This window comes from Periplaneta americana, chromosome 8 (assembly GCF_040183065.1).
Source record: "Periplaneta americana isolate PAMFEO1 chromosome 8, P.americana_PAMFEO1_priV1, whole genome shotgun sequence".
NCBI classification, from domain to species: Eukaryota; Metazoa; Arthropoda; class Insecta; order Blattodea; family Blattidae; genus Periplaneta; species Periplaneta americana.
In genome coordinates this window covers 105409849-105434634 of record NC_091124.1, presented here as the reverse complement: position 1 = coordinate 105434634, position 24786 = coordinate 105409849, and the positions used below count along the sequence as shown (strand labels likewise).

The 24786-nt window shown below is 35.7% G+C and overlaps 1 protein-coding gene across 1 annotated transcript in view; it reads right to left on the bottom strand.

The window, feature by feature from the left end:
• The window catches only part of LOC138704917 (centromere-associated protein E-like), a 284997-nt gene that overhangs the window by 124758 nt on the left and 135453 nt on the right, over nt 1-24786 (bottom strand). Inside the window, exons 10-11 of the mRNA XM_069833317.1 lie at nt 22547-22709; nt 9982-10168 (exon numbers count right to left, since the gene is read on the bottom strand). Coding sequence (XP_069689418.1) covers nt 9982-10168; nt 22547-22709 — 350 coding nt within the window. The remainder of the gene's footprint in view (nt 1-9981; nt 10169-22546; nt 22710-24786) is intronic.

The window sequence follows — 24786 nt, the reverse complement described above, 5'->3', positions numbered from 1 at the left end:
TCTGTGTAGAAGTAGTGTGAGGCCATGGTTCTTTACTTGTGGAGCCGAGAGTAGTATGGCTATACAGTATAACCTAGCTCAGGTACAATATCTGTTATTATATAATATGGGACACAATTTGTAGGCAAATTATATCGATTTTCGGTTTAACGAAATTTCACTCTAACGAAAATAATTGCAGTACCCCCTGAAGCTCGTTATAATGGTATTTCACTGTAGTGGTAGTACCGGTACAAAGTATTTGAACAGTGAAATGTGTCGTAGTTCCAGTGCAGTGAGTGAGTTGAGAGCAAAATGAGTGTAGTGCTGAAAGGTACTTGTGCATGTATAAACATGTCATATAAACTGGTGGGTTTTAGTTCGAACTTAGGGTTAAGATACAAATTAGATTTACGGTACTTTAAATGTTATTTTAAGCGATCGTGCTTCATTTAATTTAGGATACTCCTTATTAATATTATTATACTATTATTTATTATTATTATTATTAATTGTCATTATTGAGTGTAATTAGTTACCACTGCCACCGGATATTTACCCATTTGCAGTGTGAATAAATACATACATACAATGTTTAGATAATTATAGTGGTGGTGATAACATTTTCATCAGAAATCTCGAAGAGATTCAATGTTACAAATAAATTGTGCAAAGTGTTGATATCGATATTGGGACTGAAATAAACTTGCATAATTCGTTATTTAAATATGTTCGAGAGAGTCGTTTGATGTATGATACAGAAAATGCTGGCATCGAAAAGAGTAAGGTAAACATGTTCAAAACAGTCACAAAAAGGGTCAAGACAATTGAAACTGGACGAAATGGCAGAGTTTGATAATACTTTTGAAGAACAGGAAGATTTTCTGGAGAATATATTTTTTTGATAATAGACAGATTGCACTCTGAATTGGAGAAAAGGAAAACATCACTGGAAGAGATTAATAGGAAACAGGAGACAGCAATGAACTATAACTCTGAAAGAGCATTACAAACAAGACTTAGAAAGAATTTTTAGCGATAAAATTATTAATTTCAAGGCATATATTAAGGAAACGAAATAAAAATATCCTTCCAAATGCACTACAGTGCCACCCATAGCAAATGTGGACCCCTTCAAAAACACATTTTGTTAGGGACTTCTTTGCTCCCCGATATTTTAATGGATGTTGAAACCCTATAATTTAAATACAGTATTAAAACAACAAACAACAATGTCTAGCAATCTTGTGTGTTACTGAAATCGAAATATTATTTATGCAACAAAAATAAAAAGCTTATAAACATGTTCAGTAATCAATGTAATCTAAGACTACTTTAGTGAAAATATTAAAAACATACTGTATTTAAAAAAAAATAATATGCAGATAGGCCTATAAAGGTAAGTATAGTGTAGTCTAATTAATTGTTGAATTCAAACATTACATTAAATTTATGGAAACTCTTGGGAAGCAGGCTATTTTAATCTTAACCATTCAACAGTAACCTACTTCTTAAAACTTGTTGAAAACATTACTATTTCAATAATACATTTAACAGAATTCTTCTCTCATGAAAAAATAAAAAATAAACTTTTGTGAATATTTTGTGTCTTCCTTTCCTTACAAGAATCTAAATTCCTTTCTTTAAAAGATAGCTAAAAATCAGGCTGAGCTCCCCCACCCTGCTCAAGTGATGTCCGTCAATTGATAAGGGTGGCCCTGATATAACATGTTACTTGAAAGCCATATTCAGGAGCTGTTCACTGATTTAGAAATTGCATTACATATTATATTCTTCTGAACTGATTCAACCAATTGTTCGACTGAACCTTCTTTCTCACTCCTCAAAAAACATAATTATTTACGATTTTATCTATGTCGCAAGATCAAGTCATGCCATCCTCTCCATGAATTCTGACATTACCCAGCGACTAGACTACCAAGTGATCAACGAAATTACTGCAAGAAAACATGACGTAAACCACTCATTGCCTAATTTGTATCTGGTGAGTTCGATGCCATGATATTATTATTTATTATTATTATTAATTCTAGTGCCAGAAATATTAATTTCGACAACGTAATCACAGTATTCATAAATATGTGCATCATGCCCATTTCATGGTTAAACATTTTTGTGTATTTTAAAAGATACTTTCAGGTTGGAGAGGGAAAATTCAGAAAGGGATAGCTGCTACCGTTTAACAAGGGCTACCGTTTGGTTACAGCCACGTAATTAATTTGTTTATGTACAAAAAACAATATTTCTATATAGTTAAGTTTTTCTTTTTCATTATTCTTATTGCTATATCGCGAAAATATGGTAGCTCCTGCAATTAGGCCTACTATAGTTTCTTTTTCCCAGTTTTTAAATCTGTTATTTGTTCAAAGTTTCTGTAATCATAAATTACAACATATGCTCGGTAATTATAATCAATTAAATTATATGCAAAAACAATAAATTAAAAATCAACGTTTATTCACTTTAAATTTGAAATTGTGTAATAGTATCTTCAGATATGGCTGCTACGAGACATTTCACCAGATCAAAAGAATGCAGTACTGTGTATGTAACTTGGTTCTGTTGACCACTGGAGTAGCATGCTCCTGGTAAGTAGAATTGATCACTGAACAAAAAAACATGCAAATATATCACAATTTTCCCTATAGTCATAATTAAAAATAATACTTATCTACTCTTTGTTGTATAGGTAGCTGTTACTATTCAGTACATTACAATGTTACCACAGTAGCTACAGAGATGCAACAGACATTGTCACACTTACATGATTATCATATGAGAGTGAGCAGAATTTTACTTGTCAATATTATTGATAGATGTTAGTGTCTCCTCAAACATCAAGGCCAATGTTTAATTTCAATTGATTGTTATATCTGGAAATTTTTTTATGGGAAGTGTACAATCATACTAATTTCATTAAAAAAAATCACGCAATATAATAAACAATGATGATTGTACTCTACTATTTAAGATACATAGCGAAAGAATTTTAAATTAGGGCCCGATTAAACGAATGTTACTATTTTCACAAAAAAAACCTGGCTAATTGTGAAACTCTTAGGACATTGGTGGACCTTCCATCAAAATATTGGGAAGCAAGAAGGATGATGACTTCAGGGTTAAATCCAGAGCAAAAAAAAAAAAACACACGCCACCGCCACCGCACACACACAATTTTCACAAACTGAATTCAGGACAGTGAAGAAATTATGTATTAAAATAAGAAATCATATGAACTGTAACAAAATGAGCTATTTTTTCCACAAATAACGAACATAACAAAGGTTTGAGCCGTGCCTACTACCACGGCCGTTCATCTAGTACGTCACTTCATCCGTCAGAGCGCTCTCAGACGTCACAGTATAGATAGCGCTATCAATCCCTTCATTTGTTCTTTCCAAATAACCCTATTGGCCGGTTCATTAAGTCTCACGAGGATAGAGGGGGAGAGAGTTTACCTGTTTTAACGGAGATACACGGAACGACACTTGGGTTCCGGCGTGGTGGGAATATAATGGTGTTGCAGACGGTTGACTCAGACTCGTTTTCTACTGCGCATGTCGTCACTTGGGAAGCAGCAGCGGCGCGCTAATTCGCACCGCAGTGCTCGAGGAACAAAACAAACAGCTGTTGTGTGTACGTGCACGGTGTTAATTCTTTGTTTATATATATTATATTCAGTGGCGGTTTCTCGGGGGAAGGAAGGGAGGAACGTCCTCCTCACATTTTTCTTCTTTTGAAAGTTAATACCAAATGCAATATATGCCTTGAAATTCGAGGAAGATTCGATAATTTTTAAGTTCACAGCTATAAGAAAACCTCGGTTAATAGAGTTTTAAACCACGCGCACTCATGTGCTGCTGGAAAACTGTGAGAAGGATGCGAGATTGTTTGTGTAGAGGCAAGCCAATCCATTCCTCCTTTACTGTAGTTAACACACATGGACAACAGCGCACTAGCAGCCAGAGAAAGAAGCAGAGTTTTAAAGCAAGTAAATGAACGGAGGAGAGGAGATCCTCCTCTGAATCAGTGCATGGGCGGGAAATAGAAACCGACTGGTCTTGCAGCGAGCTTGCTACCGCTGCCATCTAACGACGCTGCATTCAACCAGACGTCATCTAGGAGGAGACACAATAAAAACAGTTTTAATGCAAAGCTATGAAAGACACCATATAAACTTTTTTTTTTAAATTATAAATCAAAATATATTATTCATTGCACTTTACTGTATATAAGCTATGTTCATGATTTGAAACTTACGGAGGATATCTGAAAGTTGAAGTTGGACTTATATAAAACAAAGAGGAAGTAGTTCTAAGTTAGTATCACATATCTTTTTGGCCTCTGAAATTCACTTTCATTCATTGTATACTAGACAGGACAACAGCCAAGTTGTCAGTTTTGTACAAATATATTTGAAATTAAAGGTACTGCAAACTACATTATTTTTAACATAAAAAATTAATCGGCCACCGGCAGCTTTGAACAATAATGGTAATATGACTTTACTCTTGGTTTCACAAGTAAAGAACCTTCGTTGCAGGGTTGGGTTCAGGAAGCCATAAATCTGACTGACACGCTCCCCCAATTAGTGAAACTGTGGACAAAGATACCGCCAGGAGACAGCCGAGAATGCTGTGTTGTGAATTTTCCATTTTTGAAAGAATCCACCAGTTGCAAAAGAAAATACATTTAAAGAGTCCAGCCAAGAGCAAACGTGGCAACAGCTTCCCCTAACTGGCCTGTCAATTACTGTCATCTGTGCAGAAGTGGTGTGAGGCCAGGGTTCTTTACTTGTGGAGCCGAGAGTACAAGAACTGATATTCTTCAAAAGCATGTGATACTGAACTTGTAAAATGTACATGTGGCAACACAGACCACGTGAGTGGGTGTAGTGTTCTCGCTTTCCTAACAGATTATTTCCCATTCCCATTTCCGTAAAACGGTTCTGGTTACGAGTTAGTAGCTGGTCTCTTCCAACACGTGTGATGCTGTAGTGTGCGTGAAAAATGCTACGAGGCTGTGAATTTCCTTGTAATTGTTAATTTGTGCAGTTATTCAACAATGAATGGAAGTGAAAACATATTATATTTTGGACAATTTAGGTAACTCAGTTTACAAAAACAGATCATTGCTATACAAAAGGGAAGGCCAACCCTAATACTACCTGGTCTTATATGTATGCATGTAGGCTAATTTGTAGCATGTTTCTCTCAAGAAGGTGTCATTTTGCGCTGTTAACTTCTTTTCTCCTCTTAAGAAATATGCAGGAGCCGCCACTGATTATATTGAATGTTATTCTTGTATCAGTAATGCTATTAATGTGACACATGCTATTAGTATGCCTGGATGTGCAGTATCTGGTTGTTTGAGTTACAATCGAAAAACAAAAGGACATGACGTAAAATATTATAGGTTTCCGAAGAATGAAGACTTGTCAAGACAATGGTTGCATGCTTGTAGAAGGAAGGTGAAGTCAATTTACAGCACGATGAGTTTTCTCGCATGTTACTAAATATTTTATTTGCTTCGCAACTCATTTGCAAAATATATTTTCATGTTAAACTTATTGTTTGACTTATTCCATAGATTGCTTTGAGGGAAAAGAAAGGGGGTAAAAATCTTAAGGCTTAATGTTGTTTCAGCTCGAATATGTTCACTTCATTTTGAGGAGTCAAGTTACGAAGCAGAAACTCCTAAATTATGAACCGAAAAACAGTCGTAATCTGAAAGTAGACACTGTACCCACAAAAGCTCTGGCGCAGTTTTGCTTGAAACGAAAATCAACAGATAATCTGAGATTGGACAGATGTGAAAAACGGAGGAGAAAAGAAATTCATGACATCATTGCCAATAGTTCATGTACTGTTCAGGCCACTTCCAAAACCAATTCAGACGAACATGTATCAAGGATAGTGCATTAGACCTAAATAACGAAACGTGAGTAAGTACAGCAATTATATAATTATAATAACTATTAACTGGTATGTTCCTGTGTATCATATTGTTAAAATTTTTCACATATGAGTCACTCCGCAGAAGAGAATAATTTTCTCATAGCTCTTCAAAACTTTCTAAGCTAAAAGGACTTAATTACATGTCTCATAAAATGTTAAAGCTGTGATATCTTTTAACAACTTCCAGACAGAAAAGGCTTCAGTAAATGGAAGGATTCAATTGTCTCGAATGTCAATTGAGGAGCAAAAAAGGCGTCAATCAATGGGCATAAAATAATTATTTTCTCGCTTAACCCTAGCATAATCACGGTTGGGAAAAAATTGCCCACCCTTTTTATTTTCTAATTTTTTTTTTTGAATCAATGAAATCTGACAGCTTTCACCTTTACTCTATTTGTCTCTAACATGATAAAATATATACACATGTGTTCTGTTTTAGATTTCAAATATAGCAGACTAATAATTTTAAGTATTTGTTAGTGGACAGATTTTACCCACCCTTGGCATTTCATATGACCTACACTTCTAAACATTTTCAAGTTTGAATTCTGTGATTTTTGTCCACTGTTGTAACTGTTTGTAATGCCGTGAAAGTCGTTTACTGTTTCAATTCTCCACTTTACCAGTTACTTGCAGTGTAGAAACTTGAGTTGGTAAATTTGTTCTTTCTTTATTGGTGTTTATTCAAATCTAGTTGTATTCAGGGATACAGAACATAGATATGAGTTGTTTTGTGGGTAATAGCAGCCTTAATGTTTTGGGTGAAAGTGATATTATAGTGCTATTGGAAATTGATTTACCGGCAGAGTTGAAGAAAGAAAGTGGTAGTGAGGAAGATAATACAGAAGTGGTTGGTGAGGGTGAATCAAGGTCTATTTCAAGTACTAGCTGCTAACAAGAAAGCCGTTCACATTACGAAAATTAATGTCAGATGTGGAAATTGTGGACTTAATTTCTGTAAAAAATATTCAGATATTAAAATTGTGTGCAGGAGCATTTTACGAAAAGAAATATGCAGAATCACTGGAATTAAAAACTCATGTGTGTGTTTTTTTTAAGTAATGTAAAAATGTTGACGAAACTTTATTGAACGTATTTGAGGAGCTCGGAATCAAAACGCGTTAAGTCCACATTTTATCGAAAATGCGTTTTTTCCGAATTTGCCTTCTTTTAGAGACACTTCATCATGCTACACTTGACATTTGTTGCAATTCACATTTTTAGCCTCTTTAAAGCCAGCCTGAAATCGAAGGTCTGATTCAGAACGTATTCTGTCCATCGCCGTGAATGGATCAAACCGAGTTAAGTCCATGAACCTAAAATACCTTCTAACCAAAGCAGTACACCAGAATGAACGTAATTAATTCGACACCTGCCTTTAACAAATGTTCATTATTGACTCTTTTCTAAAGTTTGCTTGTTGCTACCTTTAAGTTCATGCAGTAAGATTTAAAAGGACGGGTTTATTGCCTGGAATCTGTATTTAAATTTCCACGCGCAGACAGTGAATTGGTGGTGTGCGGTAAGTGGCATTTAAAAGCAGGTGGAGGTCGTTTGCAATAAACATGGGTCTTTTACTACAAATTGTGATATTATACTCATAATTTGGTAACAATTTGAACAGTATGTTAAGCTTCGAAAGACTCCAGTACAAAACATTGTTTGCACTCCCATGTTGTTTCGCTTATTTCTTGTGAGATTTACAAACTTTGCAGGTTCTCGCTGGCTTTTTTTTCTGTGGGTGGTAGGTATATGGCGGGGGGGGGGGGGAATAAGCCCAACAGTTTGCTTGTAATATTGTCGTCGTAACTCCAGCAGCCCCTCCCCTTTCACTAACACTGCAGTTAGGCAAGGTTAACCCTCTATAAAATGCCTGCTTCCAGGTCCAGTCGAAGATTTGTATAGATCCTTTCCTTCCTGGGTTTGCTTCCCTTCACGGTCTTACATGCAATTATGTAAACATTGAAAAGCTGAAAAGTACCATAAACATTATATTGAAGAAACATTTCTGTAGTTTTTTTTTACGTATTTTCCCATAATGGAGAAGGGATATAAGACTTCATTCTGACGCTGACCTGACAGTCAACCCACAACATAACGTTATTGTACTCTATTATGCCCTTCAGTTTCACCACTGTTTATTCCCCTTCATTGTTATCCTTTTTTTCCTTTATGTTGACCATGTGAATGTTGTGCTTCGTAGACAGACCTTTTCTGCCATGTCACTTTACTGCCAATAGCTCTTACAAGACCTCGATTCTGACTCCCTTTCTTAAACTTTGTTCATTCCACTTGGAATGCAGGACAGAACTTCAATGCACTTTTATTCAAACAGTTAGAATTCTGGAAAACCTTTCGCGTATATTTAGAGGAAAATAACGCCTCTTCTTCACGAAAGATCGTTTTACAACATACAACAACCCTCTAAATAGACAGCTTGGAAAAACTGGATTTGATAGCTTGAATGAAAACTGTCAATAAAAGTCGCAGGGTCACAAAGACGTCATGTCTAGACGGCTATGCTTTGGGAGTGCATCACGTTCCTGACAAGACGTTAGTAGGGAAGGGATTAGTTAATACAGCTTCTTGGTATTCATAATCAATTAACCTACCCCACTTCCAAAACCTTACGGAGCCGAGCTGAGCTAAGCTAAGCTAGCAAGCTGCGAGAGTGTCTGCAATGCTTCCCGCGTGACGTCATCACGTAGTAGGAGAACAGGCGAGACTGCGCACTGCTTCACCATTATATTCCCACCACGGGTTCTGGTACACGGCAGATACACTTAGCAAGACTTAGGCTCTCGTACACGACATAAACATTTCACAAGACTTAGCATTTTCGTATGCGGCAGATATAGACAACGTTATTCGCGCTTTGTACGCGCTTGAGATAGATCAGTGGAGTAGTTAAATTGCGTCGTGTGTGTTTGGGATTTTAGTGGATCGTAGTTTGAAACATCGTTTGCTTGTGATACGTCTTGGGGGCAAGTCTGTATTTGCATCAAGTAATATATTTGTGAGATATATATGTGTTTGAGGTAAATTGTATTTGGGGATTATGTAAGGAGATTTGATTTGAAACGTATGTTCATGTTCCGAGACGGTTAGAGTGATAAGGCAGCGATTACGGTCTCACATATGGTTTTAGTGTAATCCCTGCTCCATTTGATTATTGGTTTCCTTCGCCGCTATTTTGTTATCATATGCGTCGAGTTCATTGCTATTTAAATGATCGTTGAGGTTGGAATTATCATCCGTTTACTTATTACGTGTATCTGTCTCCATCCCTCTCTCTCTCCGTTGGGTATTCATTTTGTAAAGTGCAGAGATTTGTGTTAGTGCAATGGCACAGGTTATGTGAGCAATATGTGCTATGGGTAATGTATAGTGATCAGTTATGTGATGCCTTATGCTGGGTACAGTTTGTCTGTTATTGAGTTTACATGTACCTTTAGTTTGCTTAGTTAGATTGAGTGATATCTATGGTCGAATGGACCATGTATTAAGTTAATGTGCTGCCTGGGTGTTCTGTTTAGATTCATACTCAGATAGTTAAAATGTATATATTTAGAGAGTGGTTCATGAACATATGGTTTATAGGTCAGTTACTGATTATCGAGAGACGGCCATATTAGATGTTTATCACTTATAAGTGTGTTGGCCCCAGCCTTGTGATACTTTCATGATTTACATATTCTGGGGATACCATTTCAGATTAGTTTGTTTTACTTTCATTCGCCTATTTCATATTATTGTTATTTCATTTTCCATTTATGTACATTGTTACTTATTATTAATTATATTTGTTTTACAAATTCACACTGTTCATTTCTAAAAGTCTTCCACTGCGCACATCCAATCCTTTCCAATGTGCCCTCCACCTGGCGAAAGCAGCCAATATAAGAAAGATAAAGAGGAGGAGTGGATGATCGTACCACCGCCCTTATAGGTTCTAACGTCAATGTCCAATATAAAACCACAAGTATTGTCTGGGATATACTGAAAATGTAACATTTTAGCTTACCCACTGCCAGAAAAGGTGTCAGGTTTGAAAGACTCAATCTGATCCTCAAATTTTACATGATGTCCTTTATCCTTACGATGAGTAATGTGAGAAAGTTGATCTGGCAACTTCAGGCTCTCCTCCGACAGTCTCTTTTCAGCATCAATCAGTTGTAATTCAAACTCTTCCAGAGGGGTTTCAAACAATGCTGAAAATAAAAATTTAGCAAAATAAATATCTGAAAGATATTATACTACTTTGTCTTGAAATTTAAACAGGGTAATGTAAAAGTGCATATACTTACTCATTATACTTGTCACTTTATATATTAACTAAAGGAATAACTATACTAGGTACGCTCTTAGAATTGTTGCTCAAATCAACAAAAGCACGCAGTGTGTAATTTCAAGCAGCTAGCCAGCCAAAAATCAATTTTCACATCCTATCTCTAATGCTAAATTCTTATATAGACGTGTTTATAACACTCCAAAGTATACTATCCAAGTGTAGACAGATGCTTACATCTCTTAGGGGACCCTCACAACAGAGCGAAAGTTGCATGTCTCCGATAAGATCATTTACGCTGCAGAAGCAGGCGTGCAGTTTGTATTTGGATGGTGCAAAGTGGTGAAGTTAGTACAGTATTTTTTCTAATACAGAGCGTGGATATATTATAAGAAGGTATGTACTTACATATAAGCTAATTTTCGTGACAAAAATTATTATCTTATTGTCTAGAATAAGTGTCTAGATAAACATGTGCAAAGAGTTTGAGTTTTACCTTATTATATGACTTCGAATTGACTTAAAAGGTGTAGCCCTCTATCACCTCGATAAAATTTTGTAGAGATATTCATTATACTTTTCTGAATAAGACGTCGTGATTTTTTTCTGCAAACAGATGCATACAGAGTAGCTATTAATTATTTCCAGACACCATGCGCTCCGTAATCCGGAGAGCTGTTTTCCAGATGTGGAACAAGAGCGAGAGAAAAGTGAAATTCTCAAATATAATTGAACATTTTGATCTCAAAGATTATTCTGAAGACATTTTACAGTCAATAAAAAAAATTAATTAAATTTCTATGCTCGAAAATTCGATTACAGTGAGAAAAATACAGCATAAATCAGAAAAATTTCTTAAAATGTTTATGTTATGCTATGTTTGAACCAAGATGAAAAGTCTGAGAATAAAATATATAATACTTTGCCATCTAATACAAAACAATTCCAATTTGAGTCTGCCAGTACAAGCATTCGAGGACGTCCACGTAAAGTTCTCGGAGAACTGAACGAAAGATCAAAACGGAAAAAAACTAGTCCACTTTTTAAAGAAAGATCGCCAGAAGAAAAGCTTTCTGCTGCCCATATGAGTTTCAGAACTTCTAGGAAAAGAGATGCGGCCGATATTGTAGGAGAGCTTTCACTTGCATCACTTCAACGTGCGACAAAATGGAGAAAAAGAACGTGAAAATTGATTTTGCAGGAACGACCAACAATTGTCACCTAATAAGGATCTCTCTTTCATTACTGATTTACAATTGACCTCTAATCAATATAAAGAATTAAGGGAAATGCAAAATCTTGTAACAGTTAATTTAGATCCACCGTTTTATTTATTGCGAAACATTGAAGATAGGATAGATTCAGGCAGGAAAGGGGACTACCTTGTTGACATGATAAAACAAAGCAGTCGCAATAAAAACGATGTAAATACCGCAAGAATATTTTTCAGGGAGGTTTCCACTTTCGCATATATTACGGGAATAGATGGAAATCTAATAAGTCGTTTACACACATAATATCAGAAACCTTTTTCTTGCGGTTTTGCAATACTGATGAGCGGGCACTTGACATGTATGCAAGGGAGACAAGGGAATTATATTTATGCTTGCACAAATAGTATTATATACCTACAACCCTTCACAAACTCTTGGCTCATGGACAGAAGGTCACAGGATACTATTAAACTTACTGGCAAACTATCTGAGGAAGCTCAGGAAACGAGGAACAAATACTATATTAGACTTTTCAGAGAAGTCTTCGCAAGAAAAACATCAAAAAAGACACAAATACCGATCTTTTACTTAGGCTACGTATTTCTTTGGACCCTTAGATCACCAGCTTAAAGAAATTAAGAAGAGAAAATCACGTTCGATTTTAATAGTAGTGCTGCAGTTGTCCTCGAGCCTCCATTACTCAGTGCTGCTGAAGGAGAGACTAGCAGCGAGGATACAGATTCTGATGGGGATGCAGCTGACGTGTGAGCAAGTATGATATGTAGCAATATTCCTTCGTCTTACGCTTTCAATTTTAAGCGCATTCCACATTATGAACACTAATTTATTTTTTCACTCAAATCGAATACTTTGTACAATATTACTAATTTTATTTTCAGTAAAAATAGTTGCTATTTTCATTTTCATTATTAAAAACTTATCCACTTCAATAATTGAAGGTACATACCAAATTTTATGAAAATTGAGCGATTAGTTTTCGAGAAATGATTTTTGGCCGGCTAGACTAATTACACACTGTGGCACGTGATCATTCATTCACACATAACATTTCTGGGCGTGGTAACACGCAGTACAGTACAAGCAGGTCAGTGTTAAAAATGGATGTGCATTTAAAAAACAGTATAAAAGATATAATTACAAACAAGGATAAATTATAGATATAAATATAAATGAAGTTATAAATTATTCATTAACCACCATTATGATTCAGGTCTCCAATGGCACACCATGGGCAACGACTCTGTTGGTAAATTGGTCTACACAACTAGCTTCATATGGATGAATGATGAAGTCAAGTAACTGCCATTAGAAAAAAAAAGTTTCACTATTTAGATTATGGTCAGCATATTAGTAAAAAAAAAAAAAAGGTAAAGGTATCCCCGTAACATGCCATGAAGGCATTAGACTAAAATCATAGAACTTACATAAATAACTTAGTCACTAAATCAGATTCGGAGTCACTGGATGAGTTGCTATCACTGGAAAAATCACTCACCATAGTAACTGTAAGTCTATCCACAACATTGTCTGTTTGATAGCACTTTGCTATCTTGCGGCAGACAACTTAACTAATAAATTATGCACTTCAGGTAGTTTGTACGTTGTAATACATATAATATTTTCTCCACTTTCAAGTGGCTTCCCTTGTTTACGTTTCATGACAGATGGATTTGCAACTTGTTCTGCCATAATTCTATCCTATGAGTATACCGGTAAGTTACAATTTGAATGTATGTATCAGTATGTATGGGTGTCTTGATATTATATCAAATCAATTAACAAATATTTTTAATTTATCTTATTATTATTATTATTATTATTATTATTATTATTAAACACTTTCCCTAAACAGGAATTGCCTAAAAGACAAAGTATACCACTTACAAAAACAAAATTTTGAATAGTACATATTACATGGATAATTTGATATGAATATAAATCCAATGCAAGAAAGAGAAAAAGAAATTACAGTGGAACCTCGATTTAAGATCTACCCGGATTTTGCATTCTTATTTTGCGGTCCCAGCAGAAGTCCCATATACGCAATGCTATTTTTACCCCCCGATTTAATGTTTCTTGATTTAGTGTCTCACCCACATTTAAGAAACAAATTTTTTGTCCCAACAAAGCAAATTAGCTTCGATTGTGCGTTTTTTCAGCCCTAAACACTTACTTCCTTGTCCAAGGTCGTTTCAGTAACAGTTCCTATACCTCTCCTTATCTACCATGCGTACCCAGGTGAGATACCTGACACAACACAGTGCCAGAAACCATGTGTTAATCATGTGTTGCGGTGCATGAGAATCAATTCACAACAAAGCATCACATTAAGACAGAAAGTGGACAATTTTATGCCTTCTAATGAATAGCTTCTATCACTTTAAGCAGCATGACATTACATACAAAAAAGTGTGTGATGAAAGTGCAACTGTTCCAGATGAGTCTGTGGATCATCGGAAAGACAATGTGCTTCCATGTCTCATTGAAGGCTACAATGCCAAAGATATCTTTAATATTGATGAGATGGGAGTCTTCTACTCCCTGGCGAGAACCTCCACATAAATGGAGAGACCTGCCATGGTGGGAAGAAAAGTAAGGAGATGCTCACTGTTCTTCTCTGTACAAATGCAGATGATTCCGAGAAGTTGAAATCCTTGGTAATTTGCAAATATGAAAAACCAGGTGTTTTAAAAATGTGCGCACACTGCCATGCAGTTACAAGAACAACAGGACTGCTTTGATGACGATGGACATTTTTAGCAGCTATCTGAGACAGCTGGACGTGAAAATTGGAGCTGCAAACAGGAAGATAATTCTTTTAGTGGGTAAGTGTCTGGCACATCCCCCTGATACATCATTCCTGAAGAATGAAGATTGCTTTCTTCCTACCTAACTGTATAAGTGTCTCCAACCCCTGGATTTGGGTGTAATTCATGCCCTCAAGGGGAAGTATAGACGTTCACTGATGCAAAAACAGATTGCTGCTGTGGACAGACAAACTGGAGATTCTGTTTTCGAAATCTCCATCCTCACTGCCATGCATATGGTCTGCAGTGCATGAGAGGAAGTGTCAACAGCCACCATCACCAAATTCTTCAGAAAAGCAGTCTCTATGAAGGCTGTCATTGGTGACATCATGGAGAATGAAAAAGACTGCATCGATGAATGGTAGCAGGACTGGAAGTTGTATGAAGATACATGTGTAGCTTCAATATTGATGAATCCAGGTGAAACTAGGTGAAAAGGGAGTTACTCTTCCTCCACCAAAGATGTCCAGCAAAACAGATATCCATTCTTGATTTCTTCCAGAAGTGGCAGATAAACTTGATGCAACCAACCAATGTACTTAATGTTGTGAAGCTCTTTAAAGCATTTTTGTTCTTTTAGTTGAGATTAGACCATAAAAATTAGTTTTTAAATATGTTGATGTGTGTCTTTTTCAATTTTGGGTTTTTCTCGATTCTGAGTATTATTTATCCGGTCCCCTGAGAAACCAGAGTCGAGGTTTCATTGTATAGTGCAATGTCTTATCTGAGATTATTTCTTAACAATGGAATCGGATCTTTCAATGCAAGTAAACATTGGTAATTATAGATGATGGCAAATGAAAAGTCTTCCAAAAATCAACAAACTGTTTAGGGGATGGATCCTTTTGCTTCGACCATCAAGGCTATTACTTCTATCTGTTGTAGTTGATATTTCTCTCGGGATTGTTGGCTTGTAGATTACTTGTTTTTCATTATGGATATCTTGCGGGTGGCTCTTGCAGGTCTTGAAATAAATTGTAGGGTCAATTATAAAACCTCTCCGATGGTCCTGACAGGTGATCATATCTATCTATGAGTGCTGCCGGTGGTTGATAGACCACGAATCTCTTCGAAAACAGTAAACCCAGTATTACGCAGTGCTTGAGCGATGGCGCTTCTTACTTCATGGTGTCTGGTAATGCGCAAAACCTTGCCATATGGGCAAGAACCAAGGATGTGTGGGACAGTTTCTAGCTCACTGTCACAATGATTGCAGCGGTTGTTCTCCTTGGTCCTCCCGTGTCCATGGCACAACTGCTGCTACGTTACCAGCCATCTTCAAAGCATCACACCATTTGCTGCATGTTAGATCTTTATGATGAGTTGTCCATGTTGTTTTCCAGAAAAATGAAAATTATTTTCATTTATACCAATTTTAAATATTAGTAAAAGTGGTAACATATGCAACAATAGGCCAATTTCTATAATAAATTCTATGGCAAAAGTATTTGAGCAAATCCTATATGAAAAGATATTTGTCCATGTAAAATCAGAATTATCTAGCTTCCAACACGGTTTTATGCCTAAAGAAATCAGCTGTTACAAATCTGTTTTGTTTCACACAAGAAATACACAATAATCTAGACATGAGCAAAAAAAACTGATGTTATACACATATACTGATTTTTCTAAAGCATTTAGTAAAGTAAGTCATAAAATCTTTGTATATAAGTTAATAAAATTTGGTTTTCTATAAATTTAACGAATTTATTCTGCTCATATCTCAATACTAGGAAACAGTAATATTCCGCAATGAGCATTCTGAGCATTTTATTAGTAACTCCGGCATACCACAAATCTCTAACTTAGGACTTCTTTTGCATCTATTATCTCAGAAGCACAATGAAGGAAATAGTGTAAAAAACAAGCCATACAATAGAAAATAGCCTCCTTATCACAATGTGATCTTTAATGATGGAGAATTTCTTAAACCAGTATCAGAAATGTATAGAAAAGGAATAACTCCTATTTGAATAAATTAGGTGAGTAAAATACCATATTTACTCGCATAATTTTCTCACCCCCTCAATTTAGAAACTGATATTTGGGTAAAAAAAATTCACATAGTTTTCCTGTCTTTATTAGAGTTTACAAATATTTTATTCGTAAATGTGCCCAAGAAGCGCAAAGCAGCAACAATGCACTAATGGGACTGGTCAACAAGCTACACCACTTCCATTGACTACAAGCCCACCTCAGCTTCACGCTCATGTATTAACTACTAAAAATTAGCCCTATCAATGAGGAGAGCATTTGGTATATACTCAAATCTTCCACCTGCATGGACAATTATAAGTCACTCCACTTGAGATACAGGAGACATCAAACCAGAGCTGCTGTCATCAGACCAACTCTTCGGAATAGTGTAACTGCTATTACGTACAGCTGTCAAAAAAAAAAAGTGGCCGCACTAGTGAACAGCGAATATTTTCAAAGTCCACTTCGGGTCGCGGCGTTGTTACACGATGCATGTGCTTGTACAAGCAGTTCCCGAACTATGAAAGTGTTCCATGTCTGCGCCTCGTAGGCCAGCAGTAGAGTGCTTGTTTAGTGATTCAAAGGTTGTGGGTTTGGGCCTTCTTCAAGTTTTCATTTTATTTTTTAATCGTTCTTTAGCGATGTAAATGCTATTCAAATTATCATTTATATTCAGTTATCGTTCTTCATGGATATCACGTTATTTATATTTTGTTATCGTTCTTTAGAGATATGAATAAAATTCAAGTCATCATTTGTATTCTGTTATCGCTTTATAACGATATGAATAACAATTTTTATTATTGTATCTCCAATGGTGGTTAGCCCTATTTTACATATGTATGTTAGGGCTATAGTTTCATACACAAAAAAGATAAGCATAAAGAGAAATAGAAAAGAAAATTAAATTAGCTTACGCGATGTAAACAAAACATAAACAAACCGTAAATTAGGCATTGCGATTGCAACATAAATATCTGGTATCAATTTGAAACATACAAAAACATTAACAACACACATACGTAACACTTCTATAACACAAATACGCAGCCTTCCGTACCATACATCATAAATTAATACACAATAGTCATACAAACACAATCAAACTATAATTACGACATTGCGACGACATCAAGCATCACATAACTGACTCACATACATAACAAATCAAGCATCCGTTACAGCACATACACTTCAACATAGTAACCACACTTTTAAAAGTTACAAATTTGGCTCCAAGAAGAATAAATAGGACACTGTTATTAATTACTATTCTTCTACAATTTCTTAAATACATCTGTAATAAATCTGTGAAATTCCGATATGAATAATATTCACGTTTTTTATATTGTTATCGTTCTTTAGCGATATAGATAATATTCAAGTTATCATTTATATTCTGTTTTCCTTCATTAGCATTATAAAATAATATTCAAGTTATTTATATTGTTATTGTTCTTTCGCAATATAAATAATCTGTACTTTATGTAAGTAATTATTATAACACAAATAACCATCCTTCTTTGTAAAATAGGTTATTTTATTTAGATAATTAAATAAGTATTGTATAATATCTTATATTAATTAAACAAACCGATATTTATCATTTATATTCTGTTATCGTTCTTTAGTGATACTGTATAAATAATATTCTAGTTATTTATATTGTAATCGTTCTTTAGCGATATAAATAACATAAATTTAATATTAGGTTTGGAAAAATCCAGTTGCATAATACTGGTATTAGTTTTTCTTTTTGTATTATTACATTATACTATCTTGAACCACAATAAAATGAAAAGGAGTAACGAGGAATTGAACCTGAGACGTTGGCATCTAAATTTCGACGTTCGTCCGCTGAGCTACGAGGGCAAAAGTGTGGAAACATTTTCGGAAAAATTGGCCCAATCACACTCTAAGATTTTCTGATGATTCGTAGAAGATAGTCCAGGATGCGGGGGGCAAAGGCTAATTGAGATTTCCCGATCTCTGATCGGGTCAAACATCCTGATAGAATTAATATTTAACCCTTGCCGTGACTTTCGGTGAAGTCCGGAGGGCCCAATTAGTCAAATCCACTCTCCTCATCTCCATGCTTGGGTCCTCTGGAATTTAATAAGATGCGAAAGAGATAGTGGTGTGCGGAAAGCAACGGGATGTTACCGCATTTAGGCCTATCCTTCCCAAGAAAAACTGCAAACATGAACAAAGGAAGCTTTTAATAGAAGAAGAAGGATATTCTGCGGACCTCTGGAAAAAGAACTAAGGAAGAGACTAGTGAAGTGCTTTGTGTGGAGTGTGGCACTGTATGGGGAAGGAACATGGACATTACGACGAAATGAAGAGAAACGAATTGAAGCATTTGAAATGTGGATGTGGTGAAAAACGGTGCGTGTGAAGTGGACAGACAGAATAAGAAATAAAATTGTGTTTGAAAAAGTGAGTGAAGAAAGAATGATGCTGAAACTGATTAGAAAGAGAAAAAGGAATTGGTTGGGTCTCTGGTTGAAAAGAATAATAGAAGACATTAGGATATGTGGATCATATGCGGAGACTAAGAGGAAGGCAGAAAATAGGAAAGATTGGAAATTGCTGTGTTTGCAATGAAAGACCTGCCCATGGACAGAACACTTATGTATGTGGATATGTTCAGAATGCCTGGAATATCGTGTCTAAGAACAGTCACTATTTGCAAAGACTAGTCGATTCCATGCCCACTCGACTGCAAGATGATCGAGATACGAGGAAGATAGACTAAATATTGAATTGTGGCTTTTTGTTTTGTTTTTTGAACGCTTAATTGTTTGAATGTTTTAAGGCCGACACCAGTAAATTTGTTTTGTTTATGCCACGAAAGATATTTTTATTGAGAATAAAATCTTTTTTCTTTCCATTTGCAGCCACAATATCATAATGATAAAGTCATGGCATAATATATTAATGAACCTAATGTTAATTACTAAAATAATCGTAAAAGAGAAAGGAGCCAATATGTATAGTTTGTCTCTCTCAAAAACATAACAAAAAAGAACATAAAAAGCACGAGGTTGTAGTCGAACGCAGGACCTCATGAATAAGAGGCCTGAACACTACCATTACGCTATCAAATCACAGAGAGAATACTTCAATTATAACTGCAGATATCAGGCAACGTGGTCCAACAACATGTAACATCACCTGTCTCCGAATTATAGCGAAGATACCCGAAGGGAACTTTGTTCCAGGAGAGCGGCCACTTTTTCTTTTGACAGCTGTACATCTCGTCTTCATACACTATTGGCCGTCCCTCAGCTTTGTATTTTCGTAAAGAAGTCATATGTTCTCACGAAATGAACGAATAATGTGTCTTTCAATTAGAACACTTCAGTTGGTTCCCCCCCCCCCCCAAAAGCCAAGTTGTTGATTATTGTTTTGAAACTTGAGGGTTTATCTTGAAAATTAATAGTGTTTTTCAGTTGCTATAGCAGTCTTCTTATTGTTGGCGCACACTTTTCTTCCACATAGAAATTGTATACAGTGTGTTTCAAATGTCACGCATATTTTGTGCTACAGCTAAATGTAAATGTTCGGCCACGTCAAACAGTATATTTTAAAAGACACTTTTCCACAAAGACAAACCATTCTTGATATTATTATTGTGACAGTTGTGACGTCATCGGAAACATTATTAAATAACATCCTGTATTTTTCTGTATATCTGAAAGATTTTATTATTCTCCATGGTTACGTAAGCTATCAATTGTTCTATACAACAAATACTGCTATGCTAACAAAGTAAGTAATTAAAATATGTTACAGAAGCAAATGTTCAAGTAATTAAATGTTCAAAATGTTGCCCATTTACAATCTGGCAATGTGAAATATTCAGAACAAATTTCTGTTTAACCTTTTCAATGATCGCTGATGATATTTCTCTACACTCCACTCGTATTATTCTTTTCAACTCATCAATATCAGTAGGCTTCCTAGCAAATACCTTACATTTCAAGTAACACCATAGAAAGTAATCAAGAGGAGACAGATCCGGCAATCTTGCAGACTACTCTACAAATCCTCTTCTTCTGACCCATCTATTAAGAAATACTTCATTTAGATATTGCAGTACAGGTGCAGCCCCATTTTGCTGATATCAGATGGTATCATTAGATAAGTCTAGATCCTGGATGTATGGGTGAAGAACGGCAAGGTTTGGTATTAACTCTTCACGCAAAAGCTCGAAATACCGGTCCCCATTACGTGTATCATCAAAAAAGTATGGGCCCACAACTCTGCAACCTAGAATCTCTGCCCATTCATTTATCTTCTGGGGAAATTGCGTGTGAGTTTATATCATCCTGCATGAGTTAGTTTCTGAACAGTACCTCCAATTTGTCTACTCACTTCTCCATTCAGACAAAATGTAGATTCATCAGAGAAAAGCACGACTGATACAAAATTGGGGTCTCTATCACAGAGGTCGGTCATTGTCTCACAGAATTGCAATCTTCTGTCTCCGCCATCTTCCATTAGCTCCTGCAAGGGCTGCACTTTATAAAGATGATATTTATTACAACGTAGCAGTCTCCAAGTCTCCAATCATCATTAAAATCTCAATTCTCTCACTTTCACTTAATAACATCGTTATTTTCTGTTAATTTCTAAGAATAAACTGTTTCCATAACACCAGGAAATCCAACTATTTATTTTGTTATCATAGCAATGTTCGTTGTATAAAACAATTGATAACTTGTTTAACCATGGACAATAATAAAATCTTTCAAATGGTATACAGAAAAATACAGGCTGTCATTTAAAATGTTTCCAATGACATCACAACTCGCAGAACAATGATATCAACAATGGTCTGATTTTGTGAAAAAGTGTCTTTTAAAATATACTGTTTGGGTTGTTTGAGCGTTTTTCGAAAAACATTTCCATTTAGATGTAGCAGAAAATGTGTGTGACTTTTGAAACACACTGTATAGTGCGACTATTACACATTTTTCGAATTCATCTATGTCAGTGATTCTTTTTGGGATGTTATGTCCCTTTCCAGGAGTGCCAAAAAACCTTCCTCCCTCTTCATGCTTTTCTCTGTCTTGTGAAATTCTGTAACCAGAACTGTGTGACACTTCAGTGGCTGCATTAATTCTTTCTTGGATTTGACTCATTTCTTTAAAAAACTCGGGTGAAAATCTGTCTCTTTCTTTTGCCTCGTCCTTCCTGCAATTTTATTGTAAATGTTAGCAATAATCTTCCAGCTTTGACTGAGCAGTGTGTTTTTTTTATTATTTTAGTAAGTTATTTTACGACGCTTTATCAACATCTTAGGTTATTTAGCATCTGAATGAGATGAAGGTGGTAATGCGGGTAAAATGAATCCGGAGTCCAGCACCGAAAGTTACCCAGCATTTGCTCATATTGGGTTGAGGGAAAACCCCAGAGAAAACCTCAACCAGGTAACTTGCCCCGACCAGGAATCGAACTCGGGCCACCTGGTTTCGCGGCCAGACGCGCTAACCGTTACTCCACAGGTGCGGGCCGCAGTGTTTTTCCTTTCAATTTGGAAACTATAGAAATCATAATGAATTAATAAATTATCACAATTACAAACTAGTAACACTCGAATCTGCATCACACAAAAATATTTCCGGGACAGTATGCTGACGTAGTCTGAGCAAATGAACAGATTGTTTTGGTACGGTCACGTAAGTGGAGGGGATTTACTACATAAGCGAGATTGGCTAGGTTCGCTGCTTGGATATGATGATCAAGGTCATTCTTCAAAATCTCTTCTGAGACGTGTATATATTATCAGAAAAGTGAAGGGTCTCATTAGTAAAATCCACTCTCCTCACGTCAAAGCTGTGATCCCCTGGAATCTTTTGAGATGCGAAAGAGAGAGTGATGTGCAGAAAGCAACAGGAAGACACCGCATTTATCTTTCCCAAGAAAAACTGAAACATCATTAAGATACATGGATCAAATGCGGAGACTAAAAGAAAGTGGGTAGAACACTATGAATGAATGAATTTACTTACTTACAAATGTCTTTTAAGGAAACCAGGTTCATTGCTGCCCTCACATAAGCCCACCATCGGTCCCTATCCTGCACAAGATTAATCCAGTCTCTATCATCATATCCCACCTCCCTCAAATCTGAATGAATGAATATATTATAAAATTCCACCATAAAGCATTAAAGAATCTGAATTAAACAACTTCTGTATTTCCATATCCCCAAATATAAAATGTTTGTGTGTACTTTACTACAGTTTACTAGAAATCAAATGTCATACTTACTATTGTTTGTGAGGGCGTGTACCGAGTCGGAAAAATACTCCTCTTTTATATCATCAAAACTGTCTGGAAGCCATTCATCAATTGTTTCTAATGATGAAGAAGGAAATATAGATAATCTAGATGGTCTACCACACCATGTTCTCCGACGCTGAGCTCTTCGTTTCTGAAAGAAATAATTTAATTATTTATTCAGTCTTGCACATATGAATCACTTAATCTCTGACTCACTATCAAGTCAATGTCGGCTCAGTAAACACGACTCAATGATGTAACTTTAGTCAACGAGAATGAACACAAATACTAATATAGTTGTTCTGCTGCTAGACACTCTCCAATCTAGTAAGTATAAAAAAGTGCATTGTTGCAAAACCAGCAGTTCACTGAAGAGATCGAGAGATGTCCCATTTAATATGACAAAAAATTACAAAATTATGCATGAAAAAGCAAGGTTGGAAATAGAAAAAAAAAAAAAAACACACACTGTCATAAAAACAGTACATTTCTCAATACAGTGTGTCACAAAAGTTAGTAATCATTTATTGCTACAATCACTATCCAATTATTATTACAACTTCCCAATTTATTAGTCAACATTGATTTACAGCTATAGAACATTCCAGCAATAAGTACCAGTTTATTCTTTGGCTACCAGGCAGCATGGTGCTTGAGCGACCGCCAGCAACTGGGCGTTAAACTCACGGTGCTTCATTGAATTAAAACTTACATGAATACTTACTAACTACAATATGTTGTATTTAACAGTAATTATTATACCTGTATGTTATATTAAGTACAGAATTTTATACTCACCCTCATAACAGTAGCTGTTGAAAGTGCAGACCATTTTGCGCAATAGAGTTCACATTCATGAGTTTCACTGCATTGATTTGTCTAATTGCGTCACGAATGTTAACTTTCAGTTGTTCAATTGTGCAATGATTATTTGCATACACTCTGTTTTAGCGTTCCCCACAAATAAAAATCTAATGGTGTTAGATATGAGGAACAAGCCAGCCATAACCCTCTACTGATAATTCTCAGCCCAAAGATATAGCTGAACTCTGTCATAGATGCACTGGCAGTATGAGTGATCACATTATCCTGTTGAAAATACCCCATTAACAGTTCATGATTTCAGTTCTTCACACAATGGTCCCAAACAAAGGCAAATATATCTTTCACTGTTTATTGTCTCTTCATAGAAGAAAGGTCCAATAATTCTGTGGCCATTGATGGCACACCACACTCCTATTTTTTGTCCATGCTGTGGAATCTCTATCATATGTTGAGGTTTTTCTATTGCCTAGTGCCTGTTATTACGCGATGATACATGTCCATTAACAAAAAACTATGATTCATAACAAAAAAAAATTGATCTGAGATCAATTTCGTCATTATGAACTTATTCTACCATCCAGTTACAAAAAATTAAGTCTTCTATTAAAACAAAGGAAAGTAATTGATGAATTAGTTATTATAAAGGCAATTGTAATTTTTTTGTTGCTTGATGGGCAGATGTTTTTGACATTCCGGTCTCCTGTGCTACATGTCTCAGACACTTTTCAGGTGTACATTCCAAAGCAGCTCCAACATCGTCAATTTTTTCTTCTGTAAGTGCAAGAGATTGTGGTTGTTTTTTCTCTCAATTACACAACTTGTTTCAATAAACTTTTTCAGTAATTGTTTTATTGCCCTCCTGATCGGAACTGGGTGGCCTGGAAAACGATTTCTATATTTTCGCCACATGATTTTTTTTCCATATAATAAGTTTTCACAATGTATGTACAATTGGGTTCAAAAAGAATGGGGCGACACTTGGTAATTTTGATGTAAAATTTTTAAGTCAGGTTCGAGAGTAATGCTGTGAAGTTTGTTCCAGTTGATTCTTTGATAGTGATCTGTCTACAATGCAGCAAGTACTACGAGGTGGTGTAACATAAGGGTAAGGTTTCTGATTTCGGAACCAGAGGCTCAAGTTCACTTCCTGACAGGGTTGATGTTTTATTGTATTATTTTATATTTCTAATGACAAGTGTTAATGAAATTTGTTAATGAACTTGGTTATGCAAGTGTTGCAGACATATAGCCCATCATTGGTGGGTTATTATTAGGCATGACCTGGCCTGTATACAAAATTAATAATTTATTTGCTTCCTCAAAAATCTGAAGCACATCAAATATAAACAAAAATTACGCAAAAAAAAAAAAAAAAAAAACTAAATAAAAAAAAACCTGTGGTA